A 25,584-nucleotide genomic window follows, 5' to 3' on the forward strand; every position below is an offset into this window, starting at 1 on the left:
TGCATGCAGTGCCCAGCCTTGGCCCGACCCCATCTTCCAGGGGCAGTGACCGGCAGGCAGGGTTTTTAGGTCATAGTTTCAACCATCATCTGGCAGGATATGTGTGAAAGGCAGTTTGGGGGTGTCCGTGGAATGGATGACGATGTACTTGTCTTGACATCTTAGCTCTCTGCAGGTAGGTGTGTTCAGAAGGCTGCTGCAGAGAGGGAATGAGAACTGTTCGAGAGAATTGGAGATAAAGATGTGAAATAATCATGGTGTGATCCAAGAGACAGCGATATGGCTTAAATGGTTTACCTGGTCTTATAACCCAATGAAGAACAATTTCCATAACCCATAACCCATAACCATTTCCATAACAGCAAATGTTCTAACCATTAGAGTATTTATATCTGCATATATTTTTCCCTCTCTTAAAAAAAATTCAAGGCTAAGTACACAAATAATTATGCTATAACAAAGAATGAGCTGAGTGCTACAAGAGAGGTATACAGTGGCCGGAGAGAAAGTGTGTTACAAGCAGCTTTGGATCTTGGGGGTCCCAGCACCTACTAGCTCGTGGCCTCAAAGAGGCATTAACCTCTTATTTTCCTCATTAGTCAAGCAGGATTTAATAACCTCCGTACAGCAGAATTTTTGTTAGGATTAGAGACAATATATGTCAAGTACCTACCATAGTGCCCCAAATAGACTGGCTCCTCTACGAATAACAGCTACCACTTTTTTTTTAAAATTGTATTTATGTATTCGAGAGAGAGAGAGAGCCCTTGAGAGAGAGAGAGCATGAGCAGGGTGAGGGGCAGAGGGAGAGGGAGAAGCTGACTCCTGGCTGAGCAGGGAGCCGGATAGGGGACTCCATCCCAGAACTCCAGGATCATAATCTGAGCTGAAGGCAGATGCTTAACAGACTGAGCCACCCAGGCGCCCCAGAATAGCTACCACTTATATAAGTGTTTTAAATCAAACTGTGGATAAAACTTTTGTGTCCCACTGAAATACACCTTCCCTGGATGGGAGCATCCCATAGCGCAGGTCTAGTCAAAAAGGCTTCGAAGAGCTTCAATCAACTTTTAAGAACACACCGTTAGGATTGGGGGCGAGGGGAGAACCTCGGATTTCTATCTGCCTCCTGAGCCACGGTAATGATAGCAGCTGCTAGTAGTTGGGGTCTGCATTCGCGCCAGCGAGCTAAGCACTATACACGCACTTTCCCATTTTATCCTCCCACTGGGCCTCCAAAGCACGTATCCGTCCCATTTTACAGGGAAGAGAATGGAGGAGAATCGAGGTCTAACAGCTTGCCCAAGCCAACCCGGTGGTGGAGTTGGGAATTGGGTTTAAGTCCAACTCTGCTGCCCAAACTCTCAGCCACTTCCCCGAAGTCAACTTCCAGTTCTACTGAGCAAAAAAAAACCCTGCAAGAGGCCGCCTGGCTCCTCCACCGCCGCCTCCTTCTGCGGCTGCCTCCTCCCCAGTCCCCCGCGTCCCACTCTCTCTCCTCCCTGCTCTCCCTTCTCTGCTCACTCGTCTCCGGAGTTGGTGCTCCGTCCCCTACTTGCCTCAGATCCCCTTCGCTCCCACCCCACCCCTCCCCCCGGGAGTGAAACTGCCCCAATTTACCTGCTGGGGCAGGAGTGTGGCAGGTTGGCCGGTTTCCTGCACCCGGCCACCCCCTCAGCCTGGGAGCCAGCTCTCGCCGCCGGCTTCCGTCTCCCGGGGCTCTCTTCACACCCCAAGGCCGCCGGGAACTTCCCCGGACCCCACTCTAGGGTAGGCGCAGCTAGGGTAGGAGAGGTGAGGCGAGGGGGGTGTGTGCGCGGTGTGAGAGTGTGAGTGTGCGCGTGCGCGCGCTGGACCCGCGGGAGGGAAGAGGCGCCGGGCGGAGCGGCTGCGTCACCCGCGCGGTTCACAAATGGGGCTGACTGGGCTTTCATGGCGGGGGCGACACTTCAGCCTTGGCTGTTTGAGCCCCTGCCTTACCTGCCAGCGCCCCACAGAATGACCCTGCCTCAGTTCCCTCCTTGCCTTTGTGTCCAACCCTGGGACAGGACGAGGGGGCGATGCAGGGGAGGGCCAGGTGGCGAGGTCGCCTTCCCGCGTTTTCACTTTGTCCATTTCGCGAGGTGAAAGCGAGGGTGCAGATGAGGCGACACTGCCGCGGGGAAGCGAAGGGCGGGCGGGCGGTGCCACCTGCTGAGAGCACCGCGGGACGAGAGCGGCGGGCAGCGCCACCTGCTATAAATAGGCTGCCCGGGACAGGGCGTGCGACCGCACATCCCGCCGCGAGGGCCTTCATCACGCGCGGGGCCCCAAGTCCTCGGAGCCCAGGCGGACGGCGGGCCAGGACCCTGCGCCGGGGCTGGCTGGGGCGGCGCCAGGACACCCCATCGGTCCCCGCCCCCCTGGCCCCCGCCGCCGGGCCGGGCGCGCGGAGGATGGGCCGTCCGGCAGGGGAGAGGCAGGGAGAGGAGGGAGGCCGCGGCGGACCTGCACTGCAGCAGCTGTTACCCGCGTATGACTCGCCTGTCCCGGCCGTGCCGCTCGGGCAGAGTCACAAGGCGCAGAGGGGAGGGAGGGAGCACCGCGTTCCCCTCTTAGGTCCCTGGGGACCGAGTTGGGCGATCCCGGCTTCTGCCCTCCCCTCGCCTCCCCCCGCGCTCGCCCAGCCGGGGAGGAGGAAACGCGAGCCGCGCGCAGACACCTCCTCCTCTTTCGCCGCCGCCGCAGCCTCCGCGCCACCGTGCCTGTTGCTGCCGCCGCCGCGGGACCCGCCGTGTCCTCAGCCGGGCGTAGAAGAGGCGGGAGCCGAGCGGAGGGGATCCCTCCCGGCCCCCCCCCCACGCCCCGCGGAAGAGCGCAGCCAGCCCCGCACGATGGGCCCCCCGCCCGCCCAGGCCGTCCCCACGCCGCCCCCGAGCACCTGCGCGCCCCGGCCGGGCCCTGGGCTCTGAGCGCGCCGCGGTACAGGTAGGTGCTCTCCGGAGCTTTCACGCCTCCGGCGGCATCCCGGCCGCCACCCGGCACCAAGCGCACCCCTGTGCTCCCGGGCCCGCGAAGCTGGAATCCAGTAGCCCAAGGGCGTTCGTGCTGTGCTCGCCGCGCGGGGGGCTTCCGGGGTGGGCGGGTGGGGTTCATTGCCACCTCGTTGCCCCCCTACTTGAACGAAAGTGAAACCTTCAAGTTCATGACCGCGCAGGAGCTCCGACAGGCACCCTCCTCCAGCCCCCCTTCACTCCTGCTCGCTCGGCATCTACCCCCTCCCGCCAAGTATCTCTGGGGGCTGCTGTGTTTGTAGGGCGACCGGATTGGGGGGAGAGGGTGGTCATAGTGACCCCTTGCCATCCTTTAAAAGTTCACGGTACTTTGCAGTAGTGACTTGGGCAGCTCCAGCAGAGCGCACAACATTTCTTTCTATGGGCACATCCTGTACCAGTCATTTTGAAACCCTGCTTAATTGTTTCTAGCAGCTTCCTGATCGTTCTGTGATTAGGAGACCCCTCAAACTTCGCCACACACTGTTGTTGTTGTGTTTAAGAGACTGTTTTCTTTGAAATCCACCTAGAGGTGGCTTTACCTGTTATTTTGTTTAAAATAGATTATTCTCTGAAGATTGCTTAAAAAGGAAAAGAAATTGAAAGTGATGATTGTTCCTCCCACCCAACAGTTTAATTTTCAGAGTACCTTACATTAATGGATAGGTATAGATCTCTCATTCTTCCTTTTAGATGATTGGATGATTTCATTTATTAATATAATCAGACTTTGAAAGAGCATTTTTAAATGACCTGGTTTAAATGGGTCACACCCAAGAAATTCCGCTCTCTTTACAAGGCCAAACTTCAAAACTTTTCACACTGTACTTAAGCAGAACTACAGAGGCCTTGGTAGAGATCCCTTCTTTTGGAAAAGAGAAGTTCATTCTCTGCCTAGATTTGAAGGGATTGATAAGAGTTGGAGCATAGCCACATCTGGGTTTTGGGGTGTGTTGGGAGCCTGCTCTGTGTGGGAGGGGCTGGGGTGGAACACTGAATGGGGAGTTGTTCCAAGAGGCTGGGGATCCACCTTGCTAAATGACTCTCCCGTGTTTCTGAACACTTCATGTTCTAGTACTCTCTTGGGTTAGGGACCCCTGAAGCAGCTAGAGTTCAGATGGCTTCTCTTGCTTGGGGGGCAGTGTTCCTCATGATCAGCTCCTTCCTGAGAATCCTGAAGACTGTCTAAAGGAATAAGGACATTGCATGAAAAAGTCTGTATAAGAGAGGATTGACTGCTTTTGTAAACAGGTGTTTTAGAACTGTTTGAAATGGAATGCTTATCACGGTCTTGAATCTCCCTGCTTCTTTTTTTTTTTCTACCAAGTTATAGGGAAATCAGACCATAAAAAGGGCTTTCTCCTTAGTTTTATCCGTAAGTAACCACTGACATAATATGAGCTATGGGACAGTGGACACAGCTGTGAATTACCCGGTGCTGTGTGAAATGTTTAGGGGATACTTTCTGAAGTGAACGCAAGAGGAATATCCTGAGACTATTAACTGAGTGCAAGGAGATGTAAAAGGGACTAAGTGTGGCTCAAAGCAGTAAATAAAATTATCATATGTGAAAATAAATGTTTTTATGTTGATTTGTCTAGCCATTTGCAAACCAGCAAAATAGGGGGAAAATTCATCGGTGTAGTTGTAAATTATTGACATCAAATTTAAGTTTTGCAAATGTCTACCATAGTCTACCACTATCTTTCCTACTGGGAGGTCTGGGGATTTCCCTTTTCACTATGATAGCATTTCTGGTTGAGTATTGTTGTATCAGTATTGGGATGACTTCTCCCCCATTGATTGTTGCAGGAAGTACCAGAGGGTATGAGGAGGAAGTGAGTGCCTCTGAGGAAATGCAGCTTGCCTCTTCTTCCTCATTACCCAGCTGTTGACAGGCTTTGCCCTCCATTTCCGGAGAAGGCAGCCTCCACCAGAGAGGCTGCATCACAATCAAATAGACTCCTGTGCAGAGCCAGGTGTGGGTGGGCGGCTCCTTTCTGCCAGATCTTCTGGGATCTTCTGGGACAGACCACGGGTACCAGCAGGGAGTGGCACTTACCTGTTCCCCATTCACACCCAGCATGTTCCATCATTATGGTGCCCGGAGTAGGGATGCCTGCTTGAGAGGATTCTTCTGTCTTTGAAAAGGCTTTTAATTTTATCTTGTCAAAATGGCAACTCCCTCAGGCCCCTTTTCCACTCTTCATGGCATTTCTCTGACGATCCCCAGCCTCGGCTCCTTACATTCCCCAGATGACCTAAGTCTGCTTATGTGTTGGGGTAGCTTGCTTTGCCCTCCCCCCCGGCCCACTCCCCTTCTGCTGGGCTGTGCTTCTTAAGTATGATGGCCACGAGCATCCCAATATATGATATGTTTTTCAGCCCTCTTCTTTTTTTTTTTTTTTAAAGATTTTATTTATTTGACAGAGAGAGACACAGCGAGAGAGGGAACACAAGCAGGGGGAGTGGGAGAGGGAGAAGCAGGCTTCCCGCCGAGCAGGGAGCCCGATGCGGGGCTCGATCCCAGGACCCTAGGATCATGACCTGAGCCGAAGGCAGACGCTTAACGACTGAGCCACCCAGGCGCCCCTCAGCCCTCTTCTTTTCTTGGCCATTAAAACTTGGAGGATCAGAGTCTGTGTGGTAAAGTGACTGATTCCACTCAGCAGACAGGCAGTGTTGGGTTCGAAGCCCCCTGGTGATGGCAGAGGATGTGGGTTTTCAGTGCAGAACCCCTTACAGTACCTTACAAATTGCCTTAGCTGACTTTTATCTTCATTTCTTCCTTTCCAACCCCACATCCCAAGAAAAAGGTTTTTTAACCAGATTCTTCACAGAAGACATGAAGGTTTTCATTCTCACAATTTTTAACATTTTCAAGCTGAGATTTCCATTGGGTGGATTGTTAGATTTAAGGGCAATGTGTCCCTTTTCAGGTTTTCGAATGTTTAGAAAAGGATTCATCATATTTGGGCTGTATGAATAATCTTGACACTTGGGTTTCAGTAAAGCTGTGCAGAATGTAGGAAATATGTTTTAGCGCCAACAAAGAGGTGTTTAATTTTTGAGTATGCCTGTGTTCTTTGTGACAGGCAGCAGTGTTTTTCTCTTAAAAAGAGAGTGTACATATTTAACTACACATTAATTATGATCAGTAAATCTAAGTTTCCAAAGTAGGTAAATACTTAGGAGTTTGTTGTCAAACTTAATACATTTATACATGTAAAGTTCTTAGAACAGTGCCTGTTACATAGTGAGCACTCAGTAAATATTACTTATTGCTATTATTATTTTTGTTTATTTTGTACTTCTAAGGTATAATTTTGACATTAGATTTTGATTAATGAGACCAAGCAAAGTTTAGATAGAAAAACCACCCAGCTAATTCACTAGAAAGATATTTTAGTTATTTCCTTCTAGAGATGTTTCTGTCACAAAGAATAGGAATTTGGGCATAAGACAAATCCTGCCTACACCATTAGCCAGGGGACCCGTATGGAAATGGGGATGATAAAACATACATCTCAGAGTTGTAAGAATACAGAAGATCATGTATGTACTGTCCAAGAAGAGGTCGTTGGTCAATAAGTATTCCTCTAGCAAAGTGGTTAAGAGCAAATGCAAAGTCTGGAGTAGAAGGCCCTGGGTTCAAAACCTGGTTCTCCCATCTGCTGCTAGGATGATCTTGGGCAAGTGACCTTACTTCTCTGTGCTAGCACTTTCTTTCTCATCTCTTATCTGATAATGGTAAAAATCCACTGGAGTCCTTATTTAGATATAATAATAATAGTCTTTCTTGTCCAGGGTTGTTGTGAGAGCTCAGTTAACAGTCACACAGTAAGTGCTATTACGGATGTGTTCACAGTTACTATTATTACTTTCAGGAGAATAACAAAGCAGTCATGCCGGAGGGAGGGATATACATCCCTGAGGGCCAGCAAGGGCCCCTGCCCCATTACCCTGTGTCATAAAGTAGAAGAGAATACAAGAAGTGGCCATGGCATCCTAAAGGACTAGGCTTACATTGGCCCTGATTTATGTAGGAAGGAAGTCATTCCAAACATCATTACTTCATGTGTCAAATTAGAGAGGTGCATACTGGGGCTGGAGCGTCCTTGGTGATGAAGAGGTTAGATCCATGGGCTCCAGAAGCTCTGTGTGATGGCTCTGTGTGAAATAGCCTGCTGCCCAAAAGATCTTTGGAGCCTGTGGGCAATTCGTAGGTAGCAGCACACTGCTCTGATTGGGTGAGATTCTGGGACAAATAGTGTAGCCATGCCCCGGGTGATCTCATTGCATGAGACTAGAATATTCGGGTGGCAGAATAATTCTGTTCAGCAGCATGCCCCCTCTCTCTGGAGTAAAGAGCAGAAAAATGAAACCACTGATTTGTAAGGGGAAGTGAATAGCTCTCTGGGGACTCCCTGCTCATCCCGGGGCACGGGGGGGAGGTCCCCGACAGCTGATCAGTCTTGGCTGGTTCCTAACCTGGCTTGGACTAGAAGCTTCAACATCTCTCCTGTCTATCCCTCTTTTATTTCCTCCTCCCCTCCCACCAGCACTCTGAGAAGGTGACGGCTGAATGTGCTGTGGCTGTTGGTGTTTATCGCTAGCTTCTGGAAAGTCCCCCTCCTATTCCCCATGGTTTGCTGGGACAGCATGGAGGCAGGCTGGGAAGAGAGGGGGTTCCCAACGGCAGCTTGCTAACTCCTGCCATCTCTTCTCTCGCTTCCTGATCAATAAACCCCATTCTTTCTTCTTGTACCTCCCCCACATTTGTATTCTTGACAAGAAGATGAGAGCAGCTTTCTATCCCCACACAACGTCGGGGACATTTGGTATTATACATTATGAAAATTAGATTTACCCGATTTTAGAGATAGAGGACAACTTGAGGATCATCTTATTCCGTTCTCTTCTAAGAATAAACTTGAGATTTGGAGAAGTTAAGTGACTCGCTTTCTCAACTTGACCCTTGAAAATGTTTTCATCAGGAAACTGAGGTTCTCTGCTGCACTTGGATGGCAGTCAGGGATCGGATTGTCCTAATTCTGTCACCCAACTTGGACAAACCACTTAACTTCTCCAGAACCACGTTTCCTCATTTCAAATATAAGGGAAAAAAAATTTTTTTAGGGATTTTATTTATTTACCTGACAGAGAGAGAGAGCACAAGCAGGAGGAGCGGCAGAAGGAGAGCTAGAAGCAGGCTCCCCACTGAGCAGGGAGCCCGATGCGGGGCTCGATCCCAGGACCCTGGGATCATGACCTGAGCCGAAGGCAGACCCTTAACTCACTGAGCCAGTCAGGTGCCCTTCAAATATAAGGGAAATTTCTAAAGAGCTTAAAAGGACATTTCTGACATTCAGATTTTATAATTCTAAGTGCATGCTTTCAGGGATATTTGATATAGAAGGACTCACTAAAGAGATGATTGCAACTGTTCTAATAAGAGTATCTTTGTGTTTGGGATGCCTACCATGTTTATGGACTGTGGTTGGTGGGAATTGTGTAGCATACAGATGGTCTCTGTGAGGGCTAGAGTTTGTATACCGATGATTCTACCAACAAGAACATAACTAGAAGTTCTCTGGGTTAACAGATCGCGGTATTTCTTACTGAGGGTAGGAAGCACAAGAGCCCTCTTAGAATCTGTAGTTCTACTCGGGACGGATGGTCAGAGGTTGCATGCCAGTGATGTGGACTGAGATGGCTTAAAAAATAATCTAATGGTATATTAGTATTATTTGACTAGATCATCTGTTTCACAGAACTTTTTATTGAAAAGTAGTACAGACAGACAGTGACTCACCTAGTCTAAGTTACCATGAATCTTATATCAGCAGAATCTGAATTGCTGACAAATAATTATATCAGCAGAATCTGAATTGCTGACAAAGAACTTTTTTTCTTTAATTTTTACTTATTTAAGTAATCTCTACACCGAACTTGGGGCTCGAACTCATCACCCTGAGATCGAGGGTTACATGCTCATCTGACTGAGCCGGCCAGACACCCCCTGGCGTAGAACTTATTTGATAGTTTACAAACAGTGTTAAGGCCCAAGCTACTTTTTACAGAGAAACTAAGAATGTGCCATGGCTGGTTCAAAAATGAAAACTCTAGGCATTTAATTAGTTTTGTCAATGACACGGCAGAACTAATTTGATGACTATATACTAAATGTTTGAAATTCTAAATTGTGTAATTTTTTTTGCACTATGTATGTATTGCCTTACAAGAAAACTGAAAATAATTCTGTCTGTTGTTGCCACCATATTAGTAATTGCCTCGTCTACACCAATTGGTAGAGCTCAGGTCTCCCCTTTGTAATAATTCTAGTACTTCTTTAAACATATCTTGGGATTAGCAGCTGTCAACAGTTAGAACTTGAAACAGATTCAGTTACAGGAGTGGAAGTTGAGCCAGACATTTAATGCCACTCTCACCAGGTGAAAGAGAGAAAAATGAAGAGAGAGAGAGGGAGAGACCATTATTTATGGGGTTATATGAACTTCAAGTCTGTTTTTATCATCAAGAGAGGTTGTACTTTAAAGGAGAAGAGACAGGGACTACGTTTCCACGAACTATGTTGGAGCTTGAAAGTGTGGGTTTATTTCTGAACTTTTGAACGTTTAAAATTAAAAACTAGCTCTGAACTGTGTTCAAATCCTATTATAAAAATTCACTCTTATCATTTATGCATCTGTATGATATAGAAAAATATAGAGTTAAAGGAATAGACTTCAGCTCTATTTCAGAAAATGTTTAGAATTTGAATATTGAATATATTCCCAGTTCATACACAGCCGTCTTGTCTCTTATTTCCTCACATGGTGGGAGGGGGCAAGGGAGTACCCCGGGTCTCTTTATGAGGGCACTAATCCCATTCATAAGGGTTTCAGTCTCATGACCTAATCACCTCCCAAAGGCCCAACCTCCAAATACTATCACATTGGGAATTAGGAGTTCAACATTCAGTCTGTAGCAATGACTCCTTGGCCTTTGGCTTGGCCAGTAAACTAGTAATGCTATTTACAGAGACAGAGCTTATGGGCAGCAAGAGAAGTTCTGGGAAGGGGGGAGGTGAGACTAAGTTAGTTTAAAATAGCTAAACTGAGGGGCGCCTGGGTGGCTCAGCACGTTAAGCATCTGACTCTTGATTTCGGCTCAGGTCATGATCTCGGGGTTGTGGGATCAAGCCTTGTGTGGGGCTCCGGGCTCAGTGGGGAGTCTGCTTCTCTCCCTCTCCCTGAGCCCCTCCCCCTGCTTGTACGCACACACACTCTTTCTCTAAAATAAGTAATAAATCTTTAAAAATGACTGCATTGAGGCTGAGGTAGCTCTAGGCTATCCAGATAGAAATATTGAATGGTCTGCCCCGATCTGGATCTCAGGAAGGAGGTTCAGTGGGAGACATTCGCATGGGAATCATCAGGGTCTATGTGGTCGATGCCATTCTTGTGCAGCACTCAAGAGGATGGGTCGAGAATCAGGAGCCGACCCTCCCACGCCCACCTGTGACAAACAACTCAAGCTCAGTGACCTAGGTCCCGACGATGGCAATACTAGTAGTCTGTAACCGAGGCTAGGGTTGGAGATGAAGATCTTGCAATATGCCCGGAGTGCACAAAGCTGCTAGCAGCCACAGCAGGACTGTTTGAATGTGGTTGTGGACACCCAAGCCATTAGGTGAGACTGTCCAAAGAAAGCAGGTGGAATGAGGAGAAGGGATGGAGTTAAACAGGGGGGAAAGCCATCCAAGAACCTGAAAAGAAGCAACCAGCAAGGTAAGAGGAGAAACAGAAGATTTTCAAGCAGGAGGGAGTGGTCACCATTGAGAAATGCATCAGAAAGGACAAGGCAGTTAAGGACTAAAAAGCCCCCTGTGGGTTTCACAGCCAGAAGATGTGGATGACCTTCATGGGAGCAAGTTCAATGCATAGGCAGTGCATCTGGTCACAGTTGAGATTGTTGATGGGCAGTAGGAAGTGAGCCAGTAAGTGTAGAAGAAAGTTGTGTGGGGAAGGAAGAGTTGTGCCTCGGGAGGGTTGAGGTCAAGGGAAAAAGTCTTTTTTTTTTTTTTTCTTTCAGATGGGAGAGACTTCATTCATTTGTTTACAATGTTATTGAGCCTCTGTTGTGAGTCAGACGCTGCCAGGCACTGGGGACACAATGCTGAATCAGACAGATGCAGTGTATAGGTGCTCAGGGAGTACATGACAGAAGGAAGATCCGGTGAGCAGCTGAGGAAGGACGAGGCTTGAGATCCTGTAGACAGGTCAGCTCTACACAGAAGGGTTTCGTCCCCAGTGGAACAGGAAGGCGTTAGGATGCATCAGATGTGGTTATTGAAAATCACCCATAGAGGGGGAAGGCAGGTGAGAGAGTTTGGGTCGACCGGAAGCAGCATCATCTATTGATGAGGAGAGGCAATGTGTGGGCGTGACGGCTTATAATACATGAATTAAATGAAACAATATTTATGGTGATATTTGGAGCATAACTGGCACCAATTACATGTTAATGAAATTTGAATTCACGTTCAGCACCTCTGGACTATGTCAGGGAGAGGCTTTTAAAACTTAAGTAGTATAATTGAAAAGGTCAGTTGTTGAAAACTGGTCTGGTTCAGTGGACTATGATAATGGATAGATAGCTGCTTTTCTCTCAAGATTACTTTTTGGAGGGAGAATCACCACTGCTGAATTTGAGTATCTTTAAAAAAATTCCTTAAGGGATACCTGGCTGGCTCAGTCCATAGAGCATGCAACTCTTGATATCGGGGTCATGAGTTCAAGCCCCACACTGGGCATAGAGATTACTTAAAAAAAAATTCCTTGAAATATGTGTTAATAGAACAGGATTTAAAGGTATCTGAGCAGGACGATGTTTTCTGTCCTGCCTGCTTCTGATGGCTCTATGAGGCTTACAGATGTTCCACAGGAGTTTCCCGGTGAGATCTTTGTGACCTGTAGTGAATGTGACAGTTGTGGCATTTTCGGGTTTTATTTGAAGCACAGTTTCAAGAAGGCTCTTTCTAGGCCAGGCATCTTGTTTGAACGAAGATCCGTTTCTTCCCATGTTTGGGTTTCAGGCTTTTAAGTTCCTCTGAAATAGTAACTCTTCAAAAGTAGCTATTGCTGTGGTTTCATTAAATTCTCATGCCTTTGTTTTTCTCCCCCAGGATTCTGCCTCAGAAGCACATAAAATAGATTACTCCTTCTAAAACAGAAAACAGTGGCAACGTTTTGCTGAGTTTCCAGACCTTTCCCAAGATGGAACCAATAACATTCACAGCGAGGAAGCATCTGTTTCCTAACGAGGCCTCCGTGGACTTCAGCCTGCAGCTGGTGGGCTCCTTGCGTGTGCACTCTCTGACCACCATGCCGATGCTGCCCTGGGTCGTGGCGGAGGTGCGCAGGCTCAGTGGGCAGTCCTCCAAAAAGGAGCCTGGTGCCAGGCAAGTCCGGCTTTGTGTTTCCCCCTCTGGACTGAGATGTGACCCCGAGCCGGGGAAGAGTCAACAGTGGGATCCGCTGATCTGTTCCAACATCTTCGAGTGTAAGCCCCAGCATGCTCACAAACTGATTCACAACAGTCACGATCCAAGTTACTTTGCTTGTCTGATTAAGGACAATGCAGCCAATCAGCAGAGTATCTGCTATGTGTTCAAAGCCGATGATCAAACAAAAGTAAGTGGAAGTGGGGATGAAAGCGATGGAGGTGTAGCGGGATGGCTTTCATTGCACTGGGGGTCAGGACATTGACTTTATGGATACTGGGATGAATAAGAGGATGCTGTGGTCATACATAGATTATTTCGCTGGGTTTTTTGGTTTATGGGGATAGTTTTTTTTTTTTTTATAGTTTTGAAGAACATTTGACCACAGCTATTAGGAAATATAATTTTATGAGTTCAAAAATTCAACAGAGAAATCTGCCTCAACTTGTAAATAAGAGCTGAACTGTTAGGGTTCAGATCATTTAAGGTGTGTGTTCTAAAGCAGTGCTTCTCAAACAGAAATGTGCACATGAATCACCTGGAGATCTTGTTAAAATACAAATTTGGGTCCAGGAGGTCTGGGACGGACCCTAAGACTACATTTCTAACAAGCTGCCAGGGTGATGCTGATGCTGTTCCTTTGCAGATTGCAGTTTGGGTAGTAGAGTCCTACCTACATCAGTGAGCTCCACATCTTTGACCCTGTTAAAAAATATACGTGTATTTAGAAGTTATATATGAATACTATTAGCCAATTTCCCAAGGTATCACGGTCACTTAGGCAAAGAATGTTGATAAGAATAGTGGATATGAATCCAAGTTTTGATACTTGCAGGTTTTGTGTGTGTGGATGCCAACTTTGTGTCAGATCTGATTAGCTCGTTATTGTTGTATCTCATGATGTGGCTGAGAAAAGTATCATATGAGAAATGGTAAAAGTATAGTCAGCTCTATGACTTTCCTGGGTATTGGTGCTTGCATTGTTGTTACCTTGTTTTGCGGTTCTGTGCAGGACCTGTTTAAAGTCACTTGTCCATTTTGTGAGGCTCAGTTTAGATAAAATTGAAAACATAATCCCTACGGCCACGTTCTCAGTTGGGCCCATGTGAACTTTGATATAGCCTCCACTGCTGGCTAACCCCATGGGCTGAGGAATGCCCCTGCCAGGCCTAGCATCCCTCTGTGGCTGTCTGCCATGCACTGAATGAGGAGGCCAGTGCCAATCATGTGGTAAATGTCAGTAAATAGAAATAGAAATGCTAATGTTTTTCTCTCTGTACTGCACTGTTTTGTTGGTTTTTTGTTTGTTTGTTCTGCACACCCTCCAGGGTGCAAGAACTTCATTTAGAAATTCATGCTCTTGGTGACCTAAGTAGATTCTTAGAGATTCACTTTTAAGCAAAAGTGGTTCTTGGACTCATTCATTCAGTGAGTGCTGCTTCAGATGCCGTGCAAGAGGATATCAGTACAGGCTAGAAGGAAGGCAGAAGCAATGGTAGGTAAATCGCCCATGGTCCGTGTCCAGGTCATGACCGGAAGATAGAGAACGGAGCCTAACACACTGGCTATAAGGAAGGTTTTCTTCAATAAAGGCTAATTTGAAGCTTACAACCACTATTTTACCCACAGAATTGGATATCTCCTTAGTCATAAATCATTTAATGTTGTTATCCATGCATCTCAAATAGACGGGACAGCATCCCAGTACAGAGGTTCTGAGGGACCAAATTCCAGTCCAGTCTGCCACTTATAAACTGGTGGCCTCAGGCAACTCTGAGCCTATTGTCTCATCTGTAAAATGGGGATAATTAGCATGTCTGTCTCATAATGTTGCCAGGGGGACCAAATGAGCTAGAACGATACCTTAGGAAGCACTTACAGCCATAAAAAAATCTTCATTAAAGAAAGTTTTACTGGAAGCAGATGAAATGCTAATTTCACTTTAAGTCTAAGGTAACAGGAAAAAGGAGGCCAAGATGAGTGTCTTCAGCTCCCAAGATCCTGGTCATCCTTGAGCAACATTTTTATAAACTAGATACTTTAAAAACTGCATAAATAAACTTAATGGTTCCTATTATTTGGGCAAATTCCAGAATGTAAATGAAAGGACTGAACAGCCTGTACTCCACGCCTGCTCTATATAAGGACTGAATTTCCTTGGGGAGAGTCTTTGTGTGGAATAGTTGTCCAGCACTTTACACTTTTGACTCTTTCCCAAAATTTTTTACAGCCATCTGAGAACAGGCTCCTGGCCAGTCATCCAGATACCTAACAGGAAAAAGAGATTTATAACTAAATTCTGTAACTGGAGCTCCCAGTGTTGCTGAAAGTAGACAACTGGCCTTACTCTGCGTTCTGAAAAGCCATGGTAGAAATATGAATTAGGTCTTGAGTTATTTTTGGCTTGCATACAATTTTTCCAAGCACAAATTGCCAGTACTCGGAGTAATACATTGCTGTCATCCTGCTCCTTGTTTAAAAGAGTAATTTGTAGCAGAGTTACCTCAATCAGTGATTCGGTTTTGTTGGAAACTGAATGGTAAACCAAATTGGCCCTGATTCTCCATCGGGCATCATAGCTTTGATGTTCTTGGGACATCTCTGGCACTGTATCTCATGGTAGAGGATTATCTGCTGATGGAGCATGTTAACCTATGTCATCATTTCTCGTGATTATTTGAAACATTTGCTCAGTGAAATCATTCTCCAGATTAAGGCCTCTCCTAAATAGATGAGGTCACTTTCGGTTGTGCTTGCCAGAGGAGATATATGCATTTACTGCCAGGGTTAGAAGCACAAAACTACTACTTGAGAGGAAACCCTTAAATAGTATATAAATTAACTTGCTGAAAATGTCTAGGGAGAAGAGGCATATAAAGGAATAATTTTTAGAACACAAGATGAGACTGTTTCCCATTGTATGTTCCATAGAATACATTCAAGGTGTTCCATAGAGAAAGGCTTCCACAATCAAAATGCATTAGGGCAGCATCTCCAACTTTTTGACGTGAGGATCCCTTTTTAGTCTTAAAAATTATTGAGGATCCCAAAGAGCATGAAGGTGGGTTATATTTATTAATAATTACTGTACTAGAAATTAAAACAGAAATTATGAAGGTACTAATTTCTTCATTTGTTAAAAAACAAAAGTAATATGCCCCTTATGTGTTAGCATAAGGAATATTTTTGTGAAAAATAACTATATATTTTCCAAAAATATTTAATGATAAGAGTGACATAGTTTTACTTCTTGGTTTTTTGCTTGCTTGTTTTTTCACATCTTTTTTTATCTGGATTAATAGACAACTACTACTGGATTCTCCACTGCTTCTTCATTCATTCTGTCATGATATGTTATTTTGGTTGAGTATATGAAGAAAACTTGTCCTCACACAGCTATGTGGTAGGAAAATGGAGAAACATTTTATAGCCATTTTAGAAAATTGTGGATATTTTTTTACTACTATACCAAAACTTGACAAGTGGTAGTTGCTTAAAGGCTTGTTGCAATATTAAATTTGAAATTGTATCAAAGCGCTCTTGCACTTTGTTATATTAAAATCCATTGATCTGGGGCACCTGGATGGCTCAGTTAAGCGTCTGCCTTTGGCTCAGGTCATGATCCCGGAGTCCTGGGGTCTAGCCCCGCATCTGGCTCCCTGCTCAGCAGGAGGCCTGCTTCTCCCTCTCCCACTCCCCCTGCTTGTGTTTCCTCTCTCCCTGTCTCTCTCTGTCAAATAAATGAATAAAGTCTTTTAAGAAGAAAATAAAAAATAAAAAATAAATAAAATCCATTGATCTATCATGCATTTTTATGAATCTTTTAAGCACGTATGACTGTGTAACATCATGCATTGATTATTCGGAAGATATTGGTTCACTGAGTTATATAGTCCACACTCTGAGAACCACGGTTTTAGAGAAGCTGTCTTTTCTATTTCACTCTTGAGTTGTACACTAGTCCATGAAATCCCCAAATTTATTGGGCCATAGATTACAGTTTTCTCATAACATCCAAGAACATCCCTCAGAACACATGTGAACAACAGTGGGATAAGGTTCTGGGTTGAAGTGTAGTTTTGAGTTTGGGTCCATGGTAGGAAGTGAAGACATCCATCCTGGAAAACAGATGGTTGCATGAGTGACCCTGACTAGATCTTTCCCCCATCATATCACAAAGAAATCAGGGGTTCTGCCCAGACTCAGCCCTTGAAAAATAGTCTAGTTCTTTCCTCCTCCAGTTAGTTCTTCAGCTTTGTCTATTCTATGAAAATCTGTACTCAGAAGAACATCAGATTTGCCACTCACTTGAGTTTTACTTGAGATCATTCATAAGAATATTTCTGTTTCTATCCTTTTCTTTATTTACCGAGGAAAAAACTGCTTCCTTGAAAGGGAGTTTCCATCGCTGAGTTGCAGGTGGTGTAAGTGCTGGGGCTTCTGACATCTGTTGCTGTTTTGTGTCAATAGGAAGAAACAATGGATTTTGAAAGGGGAGTGGAGGGTATTATTAAGATGGTAGTAAATGGAGAAGTGTAGGTTGGTGAGCAGGTGAAGGGAGGGAACAGTAGGTGCGGGACCCCGGGGTAAGTCACAGATTGGGTACATGAGAGCAGTTTTACTAAGTGCTCATTGTTTTTTAACTGATCTTCCTTTTCTACTTGAAATATGTCCTGGCTTTTCAAACACTGGTTTTGACTTTCTTCAGGTTCTGATCTTCCAGATGCTGTGTCCAGTCTGGGCACAGTGTGGATATTTCATAATTGTGGTGGGACAGATGTCATTAATGTGGGAGTGCTCGTGGGCTTCCCTTTCTCCATCAGAGAATCTGGTATTTGCTAGAATCTTTTTTTTTAATATTGTGAAATTTTTATTTTGTATTTTCTAAATTTAAATGTTTTATTTAAAAATTTTTTTAGGGGTGCCTGGGTGGCTCAGATGGTTAAGCATCTGCCTTAGGCTCAGGTCATGATCTCAGGGTCCTGGGATCGAGCCCCGCATCAGGCTCCCTGCTTGGCGGGGAGCCTGCTTCTTCCTCTCCATCTACTGTTCCCCCTGCTTGTGCTCTCTCACTCTCTCTGTCAAATAAATAAATAAAATATTTAAAAAAAAATAAAAATTTTTTAAATTAAAAATTTTATATTTTCTAAACTTGAAAGTCAAAAATCAGGAGTATTCAAAGATTTGTATCTGGACTAATACTGACCATGGTTGACAGAAAAACAATATTCTGTTGCCTATGTAACCAAAGGGACAATAAAATATTTTAAGATAAACCCAGAGGACAACATGATTTTAAGGAAACAGCACATTCACAAGGAAGAAAAAGTTTTCTTTAACAGCTAAGGACATGATAAAGTCAACATAAAAAACAACCAATTATGCTGAAAAGATATAAAACCTCTGATAATGGACACACTATATAGAAGATAATGACTTTTTACTAGCCTTTGTTGACTCTAAGACAAATTTAACATTTTATTTTATTTTAGTTATTATTATTATTTTTTTAAAGATTTTATTTATTTATTTGACAGAGACACAGCGGCAGAGGGAACACAAGCAGGGGGAGTGGGAGAGGGAGAAGTAGGCCTCCTGCCAAGCAGGGAGCCTGATGCGATGTGGGGCTTGATCCCAGGACCCTGGGATCATGATCTGAGCCGAAGGCAGATGCCTAACGACTGAGCCACCCAGGCGCCCCAAATTTAACATTTTAACAGAGAAAAAGCATTAATGTGATACTTATGTGAATACAATAATTTACAGTAAAAATTTTAAACTCCTTTCTTAAACAAATAGTTATATTTGTCATTATTGTTCCTGGTATAATTTCACCCATCCGTATTAATTATAATTTTTCACCAAAGTAATAACTTCTATTCATAGAAAAAACTGCGTGGCAAAAAAGTAAAAACTGTCATATACAAGTGTGCTAGCAGACTAGCAAAGCTTATAAATACACGTAACACATCTTTTTTTGTTGTTTTTTTAAAAATTTCTTTTTTTTAATTTAAATTCAGTTAATTAACATATAATGTATTCTCGGTTTCAGAGGTAGAGCTCAGTGATTCATCAGTCTTATATAATACCCAGTGCTCATTACATCAGGTTCCCTCTTTAATGTCCATCTTAATAGCCTTATTCTTCACTCTTCCAAAGAGGAAGCGTCATTTCTTACTGGGAGAGTGGCTAAGTTGATCTCCATAATAAAGTGCTAAAAGTTTCCTGACGAAGAGGAGGGGGGAAAGTGTGGGAAAGGAGCCCAGGGTCAGGGGTAGAGTAACTGTATGAACTTACAGTAGAGGTAGACTTCTAGAAAGAAGTCTGCATATAGAAGAGGACTTTATTAAATATTGCTGAGGAAGATGCATTTGAGAGGTGGTCAGTGTCCTTTGAGGGAATGGGTTTCCTTTTCGATGATTTTTGGCATCTAAACTGCCTTTCTTGAATGTGACACATATCTGGAACTGAACCTGGTGGGCTCCCTTACCACAAATTTTTTTTTTTAATTTTATTTTATTATGTTATGTTAATCACCATACATTACATCATTAGTTTTTGACGTAGTGTTCCATGATTCATTGTTTGCGTATAACACCCAGTGCTCCATTCAATACGTGCCCTCTTTAATACCCATCACCAGGCTAACCCATCCCTCCACCCCCCTCCCCTCTAGAACTCTGTTTGTTTCTCAGAGTCCTTACCACAAATTTTAAGAGTACTTAACTATTTGTAGACTTAACTTCAGAGCAATAAATATTTCCCTTTAAAATTTCCAGTGAAGAACCAGTGTATTCTGTGAGGACGTTGGCTTTCTCAGTAACCCCTGGGTTTTAGAGCTCCCTCACCCAGCCTCTCTGGATTAGGTTACATATTCAATGAAGGAAGTGGTCTTAATTTGTTTTCCTGTGATTACCAGGACTAAGACTTCAAATCCCTATCTAAAACGCCAGAGGGGGGTGGGGGGATGGGTTAGCCTGGTGATGGGTATTAAAGAGGGCACGTATTGAATGGAGCACTGGGTGTTATATGCAGACAATGAATCATGGAACACTACATCAAAAACTAATGATGTAATGTATGGTGATTAACATAACATAATAATAAAAAAAAAAGCCAGAGTTTCCTTTAGCTTAGTCTTATGATTTAATTTAAATTTTTTTTGGAATTTGATTTTTGATTGTAGCTTTGTTTTGGTTGCATTTTACCAATTACTGATTTGTCTTCCTAATTCCCCATCTGCGTGGGGTTTTACGTTTGTCTCTTAAACTATGTACCGCTTATTTCAGGATTTTCCGTAGTCTGGCTCCCATTGCGTCTCTAGCTTGGCTGTTGTATTTGCCGGCTCATTACTTTCTTTCTTTGCTAGAGTGAGGTTGGAAATTACAGCACTGAGCTGGAGTGTTTTGTTCCTGAGGGTGATGATTCTGAGGAATATAGGATTACTTTTCAGATGTTCTTATTGGTTGCCCTTCTGCATTTGGTTTTCACATTCAGACGTTAGTCTCTTTTTGTTACTCGGGGCGGGGGGATGGTTCTGAGAAGGTTTTGCTGTGTATATTTTGGAGGACTTTTTGATCTGTGTTCCATTCCTGCCACGCATCTCTGATCCTGTTCTGGTTTATTATGTAAGGTTTCATTTGGGGTCCCACTCGGCAGCTATGACTCCGTGCACGGTTGCCTGGAACAGTGTATCCGTGTCAGCTAATCAACACTTGACCGTCTGTCATGCCAGACAGAAGTCGGTTGCTGGGTGCAAAGGTTGGCAGGGATTCTTTTTCATCTATAAAAAGAATGTCCCGGACTGCGTGAACTCCGAAGTATTTGTTGGAGGATTTGGGTTGTGACACGGGATTGATTACATAATTTATTTTTGACTTGAAAAATGAGTCTGAGGGCTTCAGAAAGCATCCACCTTGTGAGAGATGCTTAATTTTTAAAAAGTCCTTGTTTTTCAATACATACCACTTTGTATAGCTTTGCATTTTTCACCAAATGCTCTGTTTGTAATTATTTTTTAATAAAAGTCTGTTCCTAATAATAGAGTTTACAAGTATTTTGAACCTAAAGTTGACTTGTATCTTAAAAGGATTTATTTATAGCCTAGACCTTTACCATCCAGTGCAGTAATCAGTAGCCCGATGTGACAATTGAGCACTTGCAATGGGGCTAGTCTGAGTTGAAATGTGCCGTAAGTGTCAAAACACAGTAGATTGCAACGACTTCATTTGAAAAAAAAGAACTTAAAATATCTCAGTAATTTTCTATATTGGTTACATGTTGAAATGATAATATTTTGGATATATTGAGTTAAATAAAATCTAACACTAGAATTAATTTCACCTGCTTATTTTACTTTCTTTGATAAGCCTACTAGAAAATTTAAAATTACATATATACCTTATACCCTCTCTACTAGTCAGCACTGGACTAGGCTAGCTACCCAGAAGTATTTCCAGAAATAATCGGAACATTCGTCACAGAGTGATCCAGTCTTCCCCCTTTTCTTTGCTGCCTTCTATTTGTTAATGATAGAATTTTGCTCAAAGTTCTTCTGAAAAGGTCACATTCAAAACTACATCCTATTTTTAACTCTAGGTATGTATTGAGATGGACAAGAACCCTGTGAGCTGCTAGTTTGGGATATACTGAAAGAGATAAATCTCTTCTTTCTACTTTTTCTCTTTTTTTTTTTTTAAGATTTTTTATTTGAGAGAGAGACAGAGCACAAGCAGGGAGAGGGTCAGAGGCAGAGGGAGAGGGACAAGCAGACTCCCCACTGAGCTGGGCGCTCAATCCCAGGATCCTGAGCCCCTCAACACGGGGCTCCATCCCAGGACCCTGAGCTCATGACCTGAGCTGAAGTCAGACGCTTAACCAACTGAGCCACCCAGGCGCCCCTCTTCTTTTTTTTAAGTTCATTTCCACCCTTTGGATGCTTAGGCATCTGCCCCACTAATGGTTGCCTGTGAGCCTGAGCCAACAGGCCAGGCCAAGTGCAGAGCTGGCCTGGCTCTGAGAGCCTTAGAGGAAGCTGGATGGCAGGTGGGGCTTTGGGGAGGAGCTGATGCAGGACGCCAGAGAAGAGGTGGCCTTGAGTGGTGTGATCACTGATGTTGGGCTCTGTCTGACTGAGCACTTCACATCTGACTGCATGACAGCTGGTCCTGCAGAGATGCTTTCTTAGTTGCCTTAGTTCTGGGCAGTGTGTCAGAAGCCATGATTTCTTGTGGTCGAGTGATACGGGTATTTGAAATGTTGCAGATTCAACATTAATGCATGCATTGGAATGTTACCAATATGTCATGGACTTGGCTGGGTGCTCTGGTACAAAATCAAATAAGATAAGATTGCCTACTCAAGAGGTATAATGATGTTTTTATATTCTGGATGCTGTACTGCCAGGAATTAGCAACATCTGTAAGTTATAGAAGAGAAAATTTGGGAGAATGGGAGGAGGTCTAGTGTAAGTGCCTGCAGTTATTTGAAAAGCTGCCATGTTTGTACAAAAAGAAATAGACACATTATGAATTGCTCTGGAGGGCAAAGTAGGAACAGTAGAAACTTGTAGAGACAGCTCTTTGGCCCTTCCTAGCAATGATAGACAACTAAGTATTAAAGAGTCTGTATTGAACAATGGATGTGGATGGATTTTGTCCCAAGGAGATTTCACCTGGCAAGTCATCTTCCTCCTATTTCTACACTTCCCACTTACAAGGAAAGTATCACCTGACAATGTTCCCCTTTTGTTTCAGACAACTGACCTACTCCTAAATCTATTTTACATTGAAGTGAAGTTGTTCCCTCTAATGTCTAGCTGTGTGTCATAGCTCTATCTTCTGGAAGGACCCTGAGTAAGTGTATATTCCGTGGGACATTTGAATGGGTATTAAAGACGCACTAGGGGTTTTCCAGGCCGATGAGTTGGGTACAGATTGAATAGACATTCTAGATAGAGGATTGAGGGTGTGCCGAGCCCTAGCAGGACAAGAGAATGTGGAGGTGCCCAATGCGGCCAGGGTTGCTGTGATTAGAGTTTTGCAAATTGCATGGTCTGAGATGAGACTGGGAGGAAAGGCTGGGGACGGATTTTATGGGGCTTTATAAGCCTTACTAAAGGGGTTGGATATTCTTAGGAAGGTTGCTATTTAGAGGCATTGATCAGGGAAAGTGAAATAACTGAACTTGTTTTTAGATTTTGGAGTGGAGGATGGAATAGTGGAATGAGAGACAGATGAGGCAGACCAGCTAGGAGGCTATTGCAGTAGTGAGTGTAAAAGCTCAAGAAGCGTCTTGATCCAGGGGTGTCTGGCTGGCTCAGTCAGCAGAGCATGCAACTCTTGATTGCAGGGTCTTGAGTTCAAGCCCCACATTGAGTGTAGAGATTACATAAATAAATAGAAATAGATAGGTAGATAGTGTCTTGATCCATAAGTATGATGTGAAATAGCTTATTCTCATGGAACCAAGTTGATGTCTTCAATCTCTTTCACCTCTGGATAAATTAATAGTTTAATTTAACACTTTGTTGGCCTCTAATGGAAGAGAAAGTCAGTCATATTCTGATTTGCTGTCCTATTGATGCTGACCTACTTGGTTCCTAAGGAATGATATGAAAAATAACATAGAAGTAAAATTCCTAATCTGGTTCTGCTTGGTCTTCTAAAAATATTTATCCTGGCATCTCCCATTTTAAAAACAAACCCTCCACTGACCCCGTATCCCATTCCGAGCTCCCTCAAGTTACTGGCCCAACTTTCTGCTCTGTTTTATTTTAAGAGTTGTTCTGGTGGCTACCTTCACTTTCACTCACCCATTTTCTCCTAGGCTTACGAACTGGCCTTCTGTCCTGATCATTCCACTAAAAAGGCTTGTATCATGTCACCAGCCACTGAGATCTGGTGATTCCTTCTCTGCTTCTCTCATCCAATTTCTCAGTAGCTTTTGGCATAGTTGGCAATGCAGTGTTTCTTCTATCTTGAAACACTCTCTTCTCTTGGCTTTTGAAGAACCATCCCCTCCTGTTTTCTCTTTTACTTCAGTAGTGGTTTCCACCCAAACCCCTTTGTTTGTGCTTCCTCTTCTTCTCAATTCTGAGTTTTATGTCCCCCAAGACCCAGTCTCCTACATTTCTCTTCTCGACCCTCTTTCCAGATGACCTTGCCCAGTCCCATAGTGTTAAATACCACCTGTTTGATGGTGACTCCCCAAAGTGAATCTATTTCTTCAGACTCGCTGATGAGTTCCAGACTTGTCCATCCAGGTGCCAGCTGGACTTGTCTACTTGGCTGTTACATAGGCATCTCAAACTCAACCTGGTTAAAAAAGAACCCTTGAATTTACTCCCCACCAGTTTGTTGCTTCTCCAGTCCTCGGCAGCTCCAAAGTGGCAATGAGGGTTGCTCCAGCTGAAATCTAGGCATTGTCTTTGATTTCTCTCTTTTCTTCACATTCTCATTCAAATTATTCAGGATCCATTCCAGATCTGGCACTTATCTGATTCTGTTGCTAACCCTGAGCCCGAGGCTCTGTCATCTCTCATCTGGACTGCTACAATACTTCCTAATTACTCTCCCTGTTTCCATTCTTGCTTCTTCTCTCCACCTGCCAATCATCCAGAGAGAACCTGGAAGCATTTTTAGAAAACCTATAAATTCATGACACTCCCCTGCCTAAAACCTCTCTTGTAACTTTCCCCTGTATAACTTTCCCCTCTATGAAATCCCGGATCCTTGCTGAGGCTTACCATGTGGACCTTGTTCCGCACACCCTTCCAGGGCTGTCTGGACCCCAGCCACCCTGGTGTTTATATTCCTAAAACATGACAGCCTCATTCTTCACGCGGGGACTTTGCATTTGTCATTGTTCGTGCCTGGGAGACTGCTACTTCCTTAGACCATTTTGGAGTTGCATTAAACCTTATCCTCTGGGCACCCTGTTAAAAGTACCTCCACACCAATTATTATCACTTCATCTGGTTTTAATGTCTTCACAATACTAGTATCTGAAATTATCTTGTTTGTTGCCCTGCTTCCTTGTTTACCATCGGCACACCTGCCTAAACTCCAAGAGAACAGGGCCCTTGACTTTCTTGTTCATTGCCAGACCTGGGCACCCAGGACAGTGCCTGGCACATAGCGGGGACTTCATAAATGAATGAATGGGTGAATGTTACCTTTTTTGTGGTCGTTCTTGGAGATGTGCTTCTCCTTTCTGTTTTTGATTTTTTTGACCCTATCTCATCTGGAAGGCCCAGTGAAGCCTATTCATTTATTTTCCTGTTTTGCTTTTCCTTCCTCATCAGGACAGATTTCTCTTGTTCAGTCAGGATTTTGTTCTTAGATACCATCCATCTCTCCCCATCCCTCCTGAGCTTCTTCTCTCTTGGTCTTTGTTCATAACATGACATTGATTGGCTCTGAGCTCTTTGAAATCTGTACAGTTCTCTTCCTTGCTTTTTATGAACTCAAAAATTTTTTGGCATTTACTGGGGACTATTGTGGGAGAGATTTCATGAATATTGAGCGGTCTACTATTGAGAAACTCTTGTGTGTAAGTTAAATCCTTTTAGCAGCGACTTGAGCCCATTTTTGTTGGCGTCAGTCTTTTGTCTTCCAAAATAAATAGCTTTTCTGATTATAGAGGCATTTATGTTGAATGTAAAAAATAATTAGTACACAAGTGTTAAAATTTAAAGTTCCCTCTGAATCCCACCTCCTAGAGAGAGACCAACAAATTGGTGTATATTCTTGTAGATATTCTTTTATTACATAAACAAATGTTTCCATATGGAACTAATTCATATATTTATTTCTACCATTTCTTTTTAAACTCTGTGCTCTCTACATATATATAATAGAAATAAACACACACATAGATATAGTAGTGAATATAGCTATATCTTAGATACTTCTCGTGGTAGTAGAGGTGCATCTTTTGGGTGATTGCACAGTTGTATGCAGCAGGGAGAAAGGAGGGGCTGGTTTCGTAACTGTGGCAGAACTGCTCTTGGGTGATAGCATCATCTTTGTTTAGCTTTGATGA

At 44.0% G+C, this 25,584-nt stretch overlaps 1 protein-coding gene across 6 annotated transcripts in view; it reads left to right on the forward strand.

Moving 5' to 3' along the window:
* Positions 1-2,882: 2,882 nt before the first annotated feature.
* TBC1D1 (TBC1 domain family member 1) overlaps positions 2,883-25,584 on the forward strand; it is a 225,756-nt gene continuing 203,054 nt past the window's right edge. For 3 of the 6 annotated variants that reach the window (XM_032400179.1, XM_032400181.1, XM_032400180.1), the window contains exon 1: positions 12,129-12,730. In XM_032400179.1, coding sequence (XP_032256070.1) covers positions 12,314-12,730 — 417 coding nt within the window. In that variant the 5' untranslated portion in view covers positions 12,129-12,313. Of the gene's footprint in view, positions 2,968-12,127; positions 12,731-25,584 lie in introns of those variants that run through there. The other 3 variants (XM_032400175.1, XM_032400178.1, XM_032400177.1) reach the window with 2 other exon arrangements.

The sequence above is a fragment of the Phoca vitulina genome, unplaced genomic scaffold, assembly GCF_004348235.1.
Source record: "Phoca vitulina isolate PV1807 unplaced genomic scaffold, GSC_HSeal_1.0 scaffold3, whole genome shotgun sequence".
NCBI classification, from domain to species: Eukaryota; Metazoa; Chordata; class Mammalia; order Carnivora; family Phocidae; genus Phoca; species Phoca vitulina.